At 35.5% G+C, this 12,409-nt stretch overlaps 1 protein-coding gene across 9 annotated transcripts in view; it reads right to left on the bottom strand.

Annotated features, from left to right (window-relative positions):
* Positions 1–12,409, bottom strand: part of ANKRD31 (ankyrin repeat domain 31) — a 211,792-nt gene that overhangs the window by 75,963 nt on the left and 123,420 nt on the right. For all 9 annotated transcript variants that reach the window (XM_078365333.1, XM_078365334.1, XM_035291395.3 and 6 more), the window contains 3 exons: positions 11,399–11,566; positions 6,448–6,585; positions 5,450–5,592 (listed from right to left, as the gene is read on the bottom strand). In XM_078365333.1, the coding sequence (XP_078221459.1) occupies positions 5,450–5,592; positions 6,448–6,585; positions 11,399–11,566 (449 nt within the window). The remainder of the gene's footprint in view (positions 1–5,449; positions 5,593–6,447; positions 6,586–11,398; positions 11,567–12,409) is intronic.

Below are 12,409 nucleotides of genomic sequence, written 5' to 3'. Positions count from 1 at the left end.
TTGAAGTATTCAGTGTAAAGGTATAAAGGTCTTGGACACATTTTGTAACATTTATCCCATTATTTAATATTTTTGATATAATGATAAATGGTATTTTTAACTTTCAATTGTTCATTGCTGGTATACAGAAATATAGTTGAGTGCTTGTTAGATTCATTTATTAATTCTAGTAAATTATTTTATCATGGAAGCAGTTTTTCATTGTCACATTACATAGAATAAAGACAGCTTTACTTTTTCCTTTCTAAACTACATGTGTTTTTTATTTCTTTTTCTTCCATTACTGCACTGGCTAGAAACTTCAGCATAATATTGATTAGAAGTAGTGAGGGCATGGCATGTGCTCACTCAAAAGTGGGAGTTGAACAATGAGAACACATGGACATAGGAAGGGGAACATCACACACTGGGGCCTGTGGGGTGTGGGGAGCTATGGGAGGGACAGCATTAGGAGAAATACCTAATGTAGATGATTGGTGGGTGCAGCAAACCACCATGGCACATGTATACCTATGTAACAAACCTGCACATTCTGTATATGTATCCCAAAAGTTGAAGTACAATAATAATAATATTAAAAGTGGTGAGAGCAATATCTTTGTCATGTTCTTGATATAACGAAGAAAAATTCCATCTTTTACCATTAAGTATGATGTCATCTGTAGGTTTTTTTGAAGATGCTGTTTATTAGATTGAGGAAGGACATGTCTATTCTTGGTTTACTAAGCTTTTTTCTTTTAATCATGAATGAGTGCTAACTTTTTTGAAATGCCTTCTCTGCATGTATGAAAATAGTTTTTCATTTTTAATCTGTTAATTTGGTAAACTGCATTGATTTTGAACTAACAAATGACTGATTATTGTTACTATGTAACAATAATACTATATAATAATACTATGTAACAATAATCAGTTGTTTATTATTTCAAGCTTTTTAACCTTTTATTTTCTGTATGATCTATAGTGATGTTCCCTAATTCTTGATATTGGTAATCTGTGTCTTTTAGTCTTGTTTAAAATCTGGCTAAAGGTTTATAAATTTTGTTCATCTTTTCAAAGAATAAGTTTTGCATTTGTTAATTTTCTCTATTGTCTGTATTATATTTCATTGGTTTCTGTTACCTCTAATATTTTGCTCTTTTTTTGTTTTTCAAGCTTTATGAGGTCACACCTGAAGTCACAATTTATATTTTTTCTAACATAAGCACTGAAGTCTTAAATTTCCATATAAATACTAGTTTCATTAAATTCCATATATTTTGATATATTAATTCAGTTCAAAACTTTCTAATTTCCCTTTGATTTCTTCTGTGATCCATGAGTTATTCAGAAGTATACAGTTTAATTTCTAAATATCTGGTGATTTTCCAGAAATCTTTTGATTATTGATTAGTTATTGCACTTCATTTTGGTGAAAGAACATACTTTGTTTGATTTCATTATCTTAAATTTATTAAAACTTGTTTTATGGTCCAACATATGGGTCTATATTGGTGAATGTCCTGTAAGCATTTGAAAAGAATGGATTTTCTGCCATTGTTGTTACCATCTTCAATAAATATCAAGTAGGTAACATGGTTGATAATGTTGTTCAAACCCTGGGTGTATAATTCAAAAATAATTTATTAAAAGAATTGCAGTCTCCAACTATAATTGTGCATTTGTTTATTTGCATTTCAGTTCTATTTATTCATATATTTGAAATTTGTTTTTCTGTGCACACACTTTTAGAATTGTTATGTCTTTCTGGTGAACTGTCTCCTTTATAATTATGAAATAAGTCTCTTTACCCCTGGCAATATTACTTGCTTTAAATTCTACTTTGTCTTATACTGCTGTATTAGTCCGTTTTCACACTGCTATAAAGAACTGTCCAAGACTGGGTAATTTATAAAGGAAAGAAGTTTAATTAACTCACAGTTCAGCATGACTGGGGGTGCTCAGGAAATTTACAATTATGGTGGAAAGCAAAGGAGAAGCAAGGTACCTTCTTTACAAGGCACCAGGAAGGAGAATGAGCACAGAACTTACTACCAAACACTTATAAAGCCATCAGATCTAATGAGAACTCACTTGCTATTAATGAGAACTCACTTGCTATCACAAGAACAGCATGGGGGAAACTGCCCCCATGATACAGTCACCTCCACCTGGTCTCTCCCTTGACATGTGGAGATTACAGCGGATTATAATTCAAGATGAGATATGGATGGGGACACAAAGCCTAACCATATCAGTTACCAAAACCAATCCTTTTGATTATCCTTTGCATAGCACAGGTTTTTCCAGAAACTTACTTAATTTACTTATAACTTATCTGTGCATACACACTCATACACACACATACACACACACACACAGAGACAGAGAGACAGAGACAGAGACACACACACACACACACACAGAGAAAGAGAGAGAGAGAGAGAGAGAGAAGGGAAAGGAGAGAGGGAGAGAAGTTTTTTGTTTTTTTCTTTTTAGAGACAGGGTCTCACTATGTTTCCCAGACTGGTCATGAACTACTGGGCTCAAGTGATCCTCCCACCTCAGCCTCCTAAAATGTTGGGATTACAGGTGTGAGTCACCATGCCTGGCTATGTGCCTTTATATTTAAAGTGAGTTTCTTGTATGCCACATTTAGCTGAGTATTGCTTCTCTATCTGATGTATCTCTGCCTTTTAATTGCAGTATTTACATCATTTACATTTAAAATGATTATCAGTAAGGCTCGTCTTAAATCTACCAGCTTGATATTTGCTTTCTGATCGTCTCATTTGTCTTTTTGTTACACCTAGCTGGTATCTGCTACCAGTATTGATTGCTTTCTTGGTATGTATAAAGAAAGTCCCACACATGTGGTCACAGAAGTCTTCTGTGTTGACTGCTGTTATTCAGAGACTAGAAAAAATCACAGTTTGAGTTCATGTTTTTCCACTCACAATCTTCCTTGATATCTTTATGCAAAAATCAACTGTGAGATAAGGGATGTCCTATATGCTATCATACAACTTTGCCAGAAAAATTAGGCCAGTAAAACAAACTTTATTCAGTCTATTGCTATTCTAGAAATTAGTACGTGTTTCAGTTAGAACATAAATATAACACTGTTTAGAAAAGAGTTAACATAGAAGTCCTGAGACTGCCATCCTGAAAGACTGCTTGCAAGGCTGGCCATTAGCTAGCATCTGTCTTAGATTGTAAACAGTATACTACACTGATATAAAACTATGCCTGATAAGGGTGGCTCATTGTGCTTAAACTGTCTACACAAGCAATGTGGTTTATGCCTCTAAGAGTCTGGAATTTTGGTATGTACTAGACAAAGGGTGCCTACAATAAAATCTTGAGCTGAGTCTCCAATAGAGTTTCTCTGGGTGGAACCACAACATATATGTTACTACATTTTCACTGCTGGGGGAAGATTAAGCACTATATGGCTCTTCATGAGGAAGAGAGCATAAGAAAACCTTTACATTGATACCTCCATGTTCTACCTGTGTCTTTTTCTCTTATGACCTGGATGTGTATCCTTACTACATTGCTGTAATAAATCTCAGCCATGAGTACAACATGCTAAGTCCTGTAAGTCCTTTTAACAAGTCTCCAAAGGTAGGGGTAATCCTGGTGACCTCCAACACAAATACAAATAGAATATAAACTTTTGTTTTATGTGTCATTCCTCAGGATAATGTTCAAAAAACTGATTTTCCCACTATGAATTTTTTTTTTTTTTTAGATGGAGCCTTGCTCTGTCACCAGGCTGGAGGGCAGTGGCAAAATCTTGGCTCACTGCCATCTCCACCTCCCAGGTTCAAGTAATTCTCCTGCCTCAGCCTCCCAAGTAGCTGGGATTACAGGCACACACCACCATGTCCAGCTAATTTTTATATTTCTAGTAGAGACAGGGTTTCACTGTGTTGGCCAGGATGGTCTTGTTCTCTTGACCTCGTGATCTGCCCACCCCAGCCTCCCAAAGAACTGAGGCGTGAGCCACCACGCCTGGCCTCCCACTATGGAATTTTGATTGTTAAGTGGTTTCACTTTAAGTGATCTTTTCCCTCTACAAATAACCAGTAGGTTCAATCATTAAACCAACGTTAATGATTCTGTTTGCTTGCTTCCATTTTAGGACCATATGATCTTGATAATTTGTCTATTCTTTTTAAATTTAAATACTGTAAAGCCAAAGCTTCTAACATGGTTTGGCTCTGTGTCCCCACTCAAATCTCATGTTGAATTGTAATCCTCAGTGTTGGAGGTGGGACCTGATGGGAGGTGATTGGATCACAGGGGTGGTTTCTAATGGTTTAGCCCCATCCCATTAGTGCTGTCTCATGACAGAGTTCTCACAAGATCTGGTTGTTTAAAAGTGTGTAGCATTGCCCCCTTCCCTCCCTCTCTCCTGCTCCTCCATGTGAATATGTGCCTACTACACTTCACTTCCACCATGATTTTAAATTTCCTGAGGTCTCCTCAGCCATGCTTCCTGTACTGTGGAACTGTGAGTCAATTAAACCTCTTTTCTTCATAAATTACCCAGTCTCAGGCAGTTTTTTATAGCAATGCAAAAACAAACTAATACAGCTTCTTTTAGCCAAAAGAAGCCACATCGGACATTAGGCCACCCACTCTGGTATATTTTTTATTATTAATATACATTTCTTTTCTCAGCAAATCATAAATTCAGTAATATCCTCCACATGGCTAGGTGTAGGCTGAAAACAGCAAGAATATACTTTCACAAAATTAAATTAAAGTTACCAGGCTCTTAAAATAGATAGAAACAGATAAATAGGTATCACTGAGGGATCCAAGGAATTTTTATATTGTTTTTGATGGTTTCCTTAACTATTTTTCAAACCAATAATTATTACTGAAGTCTATATTGCCTATGGATAACAATAAAATTTTCTCCTATGATTTGTCAAACAAAAAGATGAGCATAAACATCTGAAGAATCTTAAGGTTGATATTTGAAATTCAGTGTCATTGAAATAATGACCCTCTTAATCTTGTGATATTTTTACAATGGCTGCTTGATAAGAAAAACAAAGGAGAAAAAGATACAACAAATGCTCTGGAAATAAACCCACTGAGAAATTTTGAGTTAAAAAAGTCTACCTGTCACATGTACCATCACTATAATCAGACAGCAAATCATCTTAGACAATTAAAAATATAAGGTATTAGATTTATAGCCAGTGTTTACTTTTACTCTCTTCTGACTTACAGGAATTTTGTGATGAAGAAATAATGGGAAAATGATTCATTGAGATACATAGATTTTTCTAATCCATATATAATATTGTATATTCATTTGTAATTTTAAGCAGATTTTTAAAAATAACTTGTTTTACAGAATCATTTTAGTTTTCAGTTTAAAATATCTTCATTTTCTTAATTCATTTTCCTAAGAAAAAGTAACAAGATCTTAGTGTAATGTGCACTGTACCTTTAAATGACTGTTTGCAACAGCATCATGTAAGGGCAGAATTCCATCTATATTTTCACAATTAACATTAGCACCAGCTTTTAATAACTCTACAATTATATCAATAGATCCTTTACTAGATGCCTCATGAAGTGGCGTCCAACCTAAAAAAAGAAAAAAACAAAAACCCTTCCTCATACGAATCAATATTCATGTAATATCTGTATTACTAAAGTTTAGTTGCATTAATGGAATATCCATATTGATTCATAGTATGTACTAAGTATTGAACAAGAAATAATACTAAAAACTATGGGCTTAAAATTTATGCTTCATTTTTGAAAACAAATTGATCTCATCACAAATCATTGTTGATACAAGTACCAAAGCAAAAGACTCACAGAATGCAAAACATAATGAGAGTAAATACTACTCATTTCAATTTATTTCAGCTCAGATATTAAAATGTCTGACTTACATATGTGTATCTTTGCATTGCCACATTTCTCTTTAAAATGACACCTGGTTTAATCAACCTTTGAGTTTTTCCCTGTGGAATTCTTCAGAAAAGATTCTGCTGTGCTTAACAAAATAATCTTAGGAAAATGTTAGGTAAATTTTTCAGAGTTTTAGAATAAAAATAAAGAGAGACAAAAGGAACAATATAAAAGGAGGAGAAAAGAGAAGAAGGGACAGGAGAATGAGAAAATTCTGCATTCTCACCAAAGTTACAGGATAAACTTAAGCTTCCCAAGAAAAGGCCTAAATTCCTTTACTCCCTATTCTGTTTACCCTCTCTGATGCTCCCAAACCAATGTTAAAAACTGTTTGAAAGGAGAAAGGTCTTTTAACAATGATAAATCTTAGTATCCAACTAAACATTAATTTAATATAAAAAAGATTTTCAAAGTTATCACTTACATATCAGCCATGATCAAATTGGAAGGGGTAGGGGGTGTTGAAATGTGTACTTCAGTGAGTTCAAATTATAAAAGTAATTAAATTAAAAGGATCCAAACCTGCGTTATCATTTAGATTCACATCTGCTCCAGATTCTATTAGGGCTTTCACTAGGGACAGATTTCCTCTTCTGGCAGCTAAATGAAGCCGGCTTTTCCCTCTGGCATTCCTTTTATTGATCCCACCTGTTTTCATTCCTGTAAATTTGCCAAACAAAATAGGTTTATTTTCTGCCAAATGTTGATTGTTATAAAGGATCTTAGAAAATACATGACAATTTCCTCAAAATATCACACTATACAGAAATAAATATCAATTATTATCATTGCTGTTACTGTTTTAATATAGAATTTGTGAAGAAATAATAGAGCATCTAAGCACTTACTTTGCATTCATTCTAGTAGTTGGTTAATCACTATCAAACACCTGATTAAAACAAATGAACTTTCTTCATTTCTACCTATACTCATCTCACTCTCAGTAGTCCTTCAACAATGAATAGTATTTTTCTAAGATAAACTGAGATATTATAAAAATCCTCTTTCTACAGCCATTCTGTATCTCAGTGGATGTATTCCTAATCATATAGGTGCCAAGTACCAAACTATGGCTTATGGTTTTCTATTTTTCTTTCACAAAATGTGCTGTACAATATCATCTAAAGATTTTGTTTCTTAAATCTCTTCCTTGCAATACAAGTTAGACAGACTTAAGTTGGAACTAAAAGTAATGAACTAATCATATGTTTTCTCCCTATGTCCTGCCAAAACCAAGCTAAAATGACAGAAAAAGAAATTTTAAAGTACTGTACATTAAAAAAAGAGGAAACAATAAAGGACAAAGACTTCAACAAATTTGGGGGAATTAGAAAGTCAATGATGGAGAAGAGTGAACTGATTTGGCAGAATGGGCAACACTCCAATCTAAGTGCCTGCAAAGGGAATTGCAGAGAGAGCAAGCCAATCTGAACTCAAGCACTCTACACTTGGGGACATCAGGCACTATGGAAGGCAGGTGTGTGGAACAGTGGGGGCGGGGGCAGAGCAGTTGGTTAAAATCTTTTATATCAGATCTTTTACACAGAAAAGTTGAGACTCCAAGTTTCCTTCCACAACCCTCAACTGACAAGCAACCATTCCTCTTCTCCCAGATCTCCAATCCAAAGCCAGGAACCTGAAGATTTTTTTCTATAGAAACTGCATCAGGGCCAGGCGTGGTGGCTCACGCCTATAATCCCAGCACTCTACTAAAAACACAAAAATTAGCTGGGTGTGGTGGTGGGTGCTTGTAATCTCAGCTACTAGGGAGGCTGAGGCAGGAGATCACTTGAACCCAGGAGGTGGAGGTTGCAGTGAGCCAAGATTTTGCCACTGCCCTCCAGCATGGGTGACAGAGATTGACTCCATCTCAAAAAAAAAAAAAAAAAGAAACTGCATCAGAGAAACTTCAGACTGAGATGCAAAGCAAAATAAAGGGTTAGGGTGATGAAACGGAAAATATTCATTAAATCAGTGGTATCAGCACCATGGAGGAAACTTGTTAGAAATGCAAATTCTCCAGACCACCCCAAATTTACTTTAGAGGACATACTAAAATGGCTCCTAATGATCCTCACCATCTGGTATTTATGACTTTGTGTACTCTTCTTCTGTTTAATAGCTTGCTTCTAACCAATAGAATTTTTCAACACTGAGGGTATTTCATTTCACTGATTAGGTTAAAAGAGATTGTAACATTTTCTGTCTTGCTAACAGACTTGCTGTATTCACTTCAGCTTGTATGCTTTGATGATGCAAGCAGACATGTTGGAGAAGCCCCCACAGCAAGAAACTGAGGATGACGACCAGCCAATCACCAGTGAGGAACTGAGGCCCTCAGCCAACCACCCTCAAGGAATTGAATTCTGCCAACAATCACAAGAGCTTAAACATGGATTCTTCCGTAGCAGAACCTTCAGATGAGACCCCAGTCCTAACCAACACTTTGCTACCTATCAACAATCCTGTTAGCGGTCCCAACTAAGCCATGCCCGATTCCTGACCTACAGAAAGTATGAGATAATAACTGTGTAACAGAGACAACTAACACATCTACTGAATCAGATTATTTGAGGGTAGGGGCCAGCAATTTGTATTTTAACAATCTTTTCAGGTAATTCTGATGCAAACTGAGGTTTGAGAACCACTGCATTAAACTTTGGGACTTTTGTTGCCCTATTTCCTAAATGTCATCAATCATGCATATAGTTTAGTGCAAGAGATAAAAAGATTAGAGAATTGTTCTCTAAAAAATGGATTCTTGAGTTATATGAATCACAGGGAAGAATGACAGTCTCGTATATCTCTTCCACTGGCATCCAAACAAAAACATATTGTTCTTTAGAGATTAGTAATCCAAAATTACTTATTGAATTAAAAACATATACATATATATACACACACATATATATAGAGAGAGAGACAGAGAGAAACAGACAGAGAGAATATATTTGAAAATTATATCTAAGGTTACAGGCTTGCAGACTGCAAGTTTGAGATGAAAAATCTCTCCCAGCTGGGCATGGTTTCTCACACTTGTAACCCTTGCACTTTGGGAGGCTGAAGCAGGTGGAGTTTGAGACCAGCCTGGGCAACACAGGGAGACCTCATTTCTTAAAAAAAATTAAAAAATTAGCTGGGTGTGGTGGCATGTGTTCGTAGGCCCAGCTACTGAGAGATGCCAGGGTGGGAGGATCATGTGAGCATGGGAGGTCAAGGATGCAGCGAACTGTGATTGTGCTAGTGCTCTCTAGCCTGGGAGACAGACAAGACCCCGTCTCAAAACAACAACAACAACAAACTCTCCCAGTAATTCTTCCTGTGCATGGTATAAATTATTGTTCCTGATGTGTTTGTAGCAAAGAAGGCAGGCATGTAACACACATTTTGGAGCAAAAACTCAACTTCTCAATGTTACTCACATCATAAATTTGTACAGCATTGACTAAAAATTTAAAATAACAAAATCTGACAGAAACTCAAAAGGAAACAAATAGTACTCATACTAAACCTCTTCAAAAACTCCACTGTAGTTTGGAATTTAGTGTTACTATTAGTAAGTATAATGCTATTAAATACTCAGATTTCTCTCCTTTTTTATGTGACCAGTTTTTTCTTCTCTGAAAGCCTTCAGGATCTTCTCTTTATTCCTGTTCTGAAATTTCAGTGAGGTGCCTTGTTCCCTGTACTAGACACTTAGTGGTACTTTCAATATGAAAATGTCTGTCTCATTTCTTATATTCTTTCATTACCGATTTCTTCTACTGTTCACTCGCTGCTCTCCCTGGATATCCTGGAGTGATATTCTAATTTTCTTATCTTTTCTCTCCTATTTTTCAGCTTTTTCTTTTTTGGTCCTTAGTAGACTTGTAAAACTTTGCCTTATAACCCTGCTACAGATATCTATATATTATCTATTTACTTAAATTTCCGTTTTAAACATCTAAAAGCTCTGTATTGTTCCCTGATCCCTCTTTTGTATACCTTTTTGGGAAAAAAAATTAGATATTTCTTGATTCTTGTATATTGTTTCTATTTCTTCTGGGTTCCTTTGGTCTGGTTAGTTTACTTTGATAGCTTTCATATTGGTGCTTTCTGCAAATACTTTTCAATCTTTGACTATCTATTCATTCATATTTTAATGAGGAAAACTAAAATCCAAATAGGAAATCTGTGGAGGGTGAGGGGAACGTGGCATAGATGAATTCATTGTTGGGTTATCAGCAGAAGGTAAGCCTGCCTTTGTTTTAGGGCATCCCCAGATGTCAATATCTAAAATTCTTACCTCTGGAGCAGTTCAATTCTCTGCTCAAGTAGCTTACAGTCTGGTGGAATAATAGACATACTAAACAATTACACTGAAATAATTAAGTGCTGCTAGAGAGAGAGATGTGAAGTTTCCTGTGGTAGCTGTAACAAATTTACCACAAACTGGGTGACTTAAAAGAACAGAATGTATTCTTTCACAATTTGGAAACCAGAAATCCAAAATCAAAGTGTCAATGGGGCTGTACGCCCTCTGGAAGCTCTAGGGGAGAATCTTTCTCTGCCTCTTCCAGCTTCTGATGGCTGTCAGCATTCCTTGGCTTCCTTGGCTGTGGCTACATTGCTCCTTTGCCTTCATCTTCTCATCATCTCCTCTGTGTGTTTCAAATCTCCCTATCTTTCTCTCATAAGGACACAGTAATTAAACTTAGGGCTCACCCGGGATAATTCAGGATGATCTCCTTATCTTAGGGTCCTTAACTGGATTACATATGCAAAGAAGGTAATATTTATGCCTTTACTATATAAGGTAATCATCACAAATTCCAGGGATTAGGACAGGGCATGTTTTGGGGCACCAGCATTCAACCCATTATAGAAGGTGTGTATAAGAAGGGCTTCAGTTTACATGAGAGGGGGAAAATGAAACAATGTTCACAGAGAATGCCTAATCCAGTGTCCTTCCTACCTCTTAACAGACAGTATATAAATCAACATTCAGTTAATAATGTTTAACCTGAAGTGGTTCAGCCTATTGTTTATGACAGAACTATCTCCAAGAACTATCAAAAGATGCTTACCTTGTCCATACGGTGAAACACACAGTTCTTCATCTGACACAAAACAAACTAATGGCTATTATTTCTTTAATTTCCCTTATGTTAAAAGGGCTGAATGAAGTATCTAAAGAATCTGACACATTTCAACCCTGCTGACCCCGCCAAATATTCTTGCTGTGTCTGCTGTTTACCTTATCTCCTCTAATATAATAAACTAGAAGTCATAGAAATATGATATGAATATATTTCAAGATTATTGGATCCTCAAGTGGTGCCTTAACAACAAATATCGCTGAAATAGTCATATAAGTTAATGAATAACTACAAAAAGAAACAATATATATGAAAGTTTAGAAATTGCCTGAAGTAGAGTGAATTGCTGGGCCTGATTTTGTAAACTTTAACCTAAACAACTATAGGATACAAACCTTTGCGGGTAGTTTTTAAGAAACTTTGTCTTTTTCTGAAATTCTGAACTGTTTCATGTTCTTGGATATTAGTAGGCATGTGAATTTCTGACTCCGTTTTTTCTTTTATCTCTTCACAATTTCTAGTAGTTATTTCATCTCCACTGATGTTATTAGTTAATTCCTCATCTGAAACAAACATTTTACAATATCAGTGTTATTGTTCTCCTCTCTGGTTATACAACTAGAAAATAAAATTTCTACTTTTTTTAAAGTCTGTTCCACATTGGACTGTTTAAGGAAATAGAAGCCTTTAAAAATGTTTTTATGTAACAGACAAAAAGTGTGCTGGTTGCAGCTCTGATGGGAATACAGTAAATAGTTTAAGTGAAAAGATCTAACAATTTTCCTGCTATGAAAATGTTGTTCATAGCAGGTGAACTGATGCTAAATAAGTACCGTATTAAAAATACTATGTTAAAAAGCAACAAAAGAGTGATATAAATACTGTTTATTCAAGCAATGGGGAAAGGATTCCCTATTTAATAGTGGTGTTGGGAAAACTGGCTAGCCATATGCAGAAAACTGACTCTGGACCCCTTCTTTCTACCTTATACAAAAATTAACTCCAGATGGATTAAAGACTTAAACGTAAGACCTAAAATCATAAAAACCCTAGAAGAAAACCTAGGCAATACCATTCAGGACATAGGCATGGGCAAATACTTCATGACTAAAACACCAAAAGCAATTGCAACAAAAGACAAAATTGACAATTGGGATCTAATTAAGCTAAAGAGCTTCTGCACAGCAAAAAAACTATCATCAGAGGGAACAGGTAACCTACAGAATAGGAGAAAATTTTTGCAATTTTTCCATCTGACGAAGTGCTAATATCTAGAATCTACAAGAAACTTAAAAAATTTACAAGAAAAAAACAAACAATCCCATCAAAAAGTGGGCAAAGGATATGAACAGACACTTCTCAAAAGAAGACATTTATGCGGCCAACAAACATATGAGAAAAGCTCA

The sequence above is a fragment of the Callithrix jacchus genome, chromosome 2 (genome assembly GCF_049354715.1).
Source record: "Callithrix jacchus isolate 240 chromosome 2, calJac240_pri, whole genome shotgun sequence".
NCBI classification, from domain to species: domain Eukaryota; kingdom Metazoa; phylum Chordata; class Mammalia; order Primates; family Cebidae; genus Callithrix; species Callithrix jacchus.
Note: the sequence above shows the minus strand (reverse complement) of the source record. Positions and strands in the feature narration are given on the sequence as shown.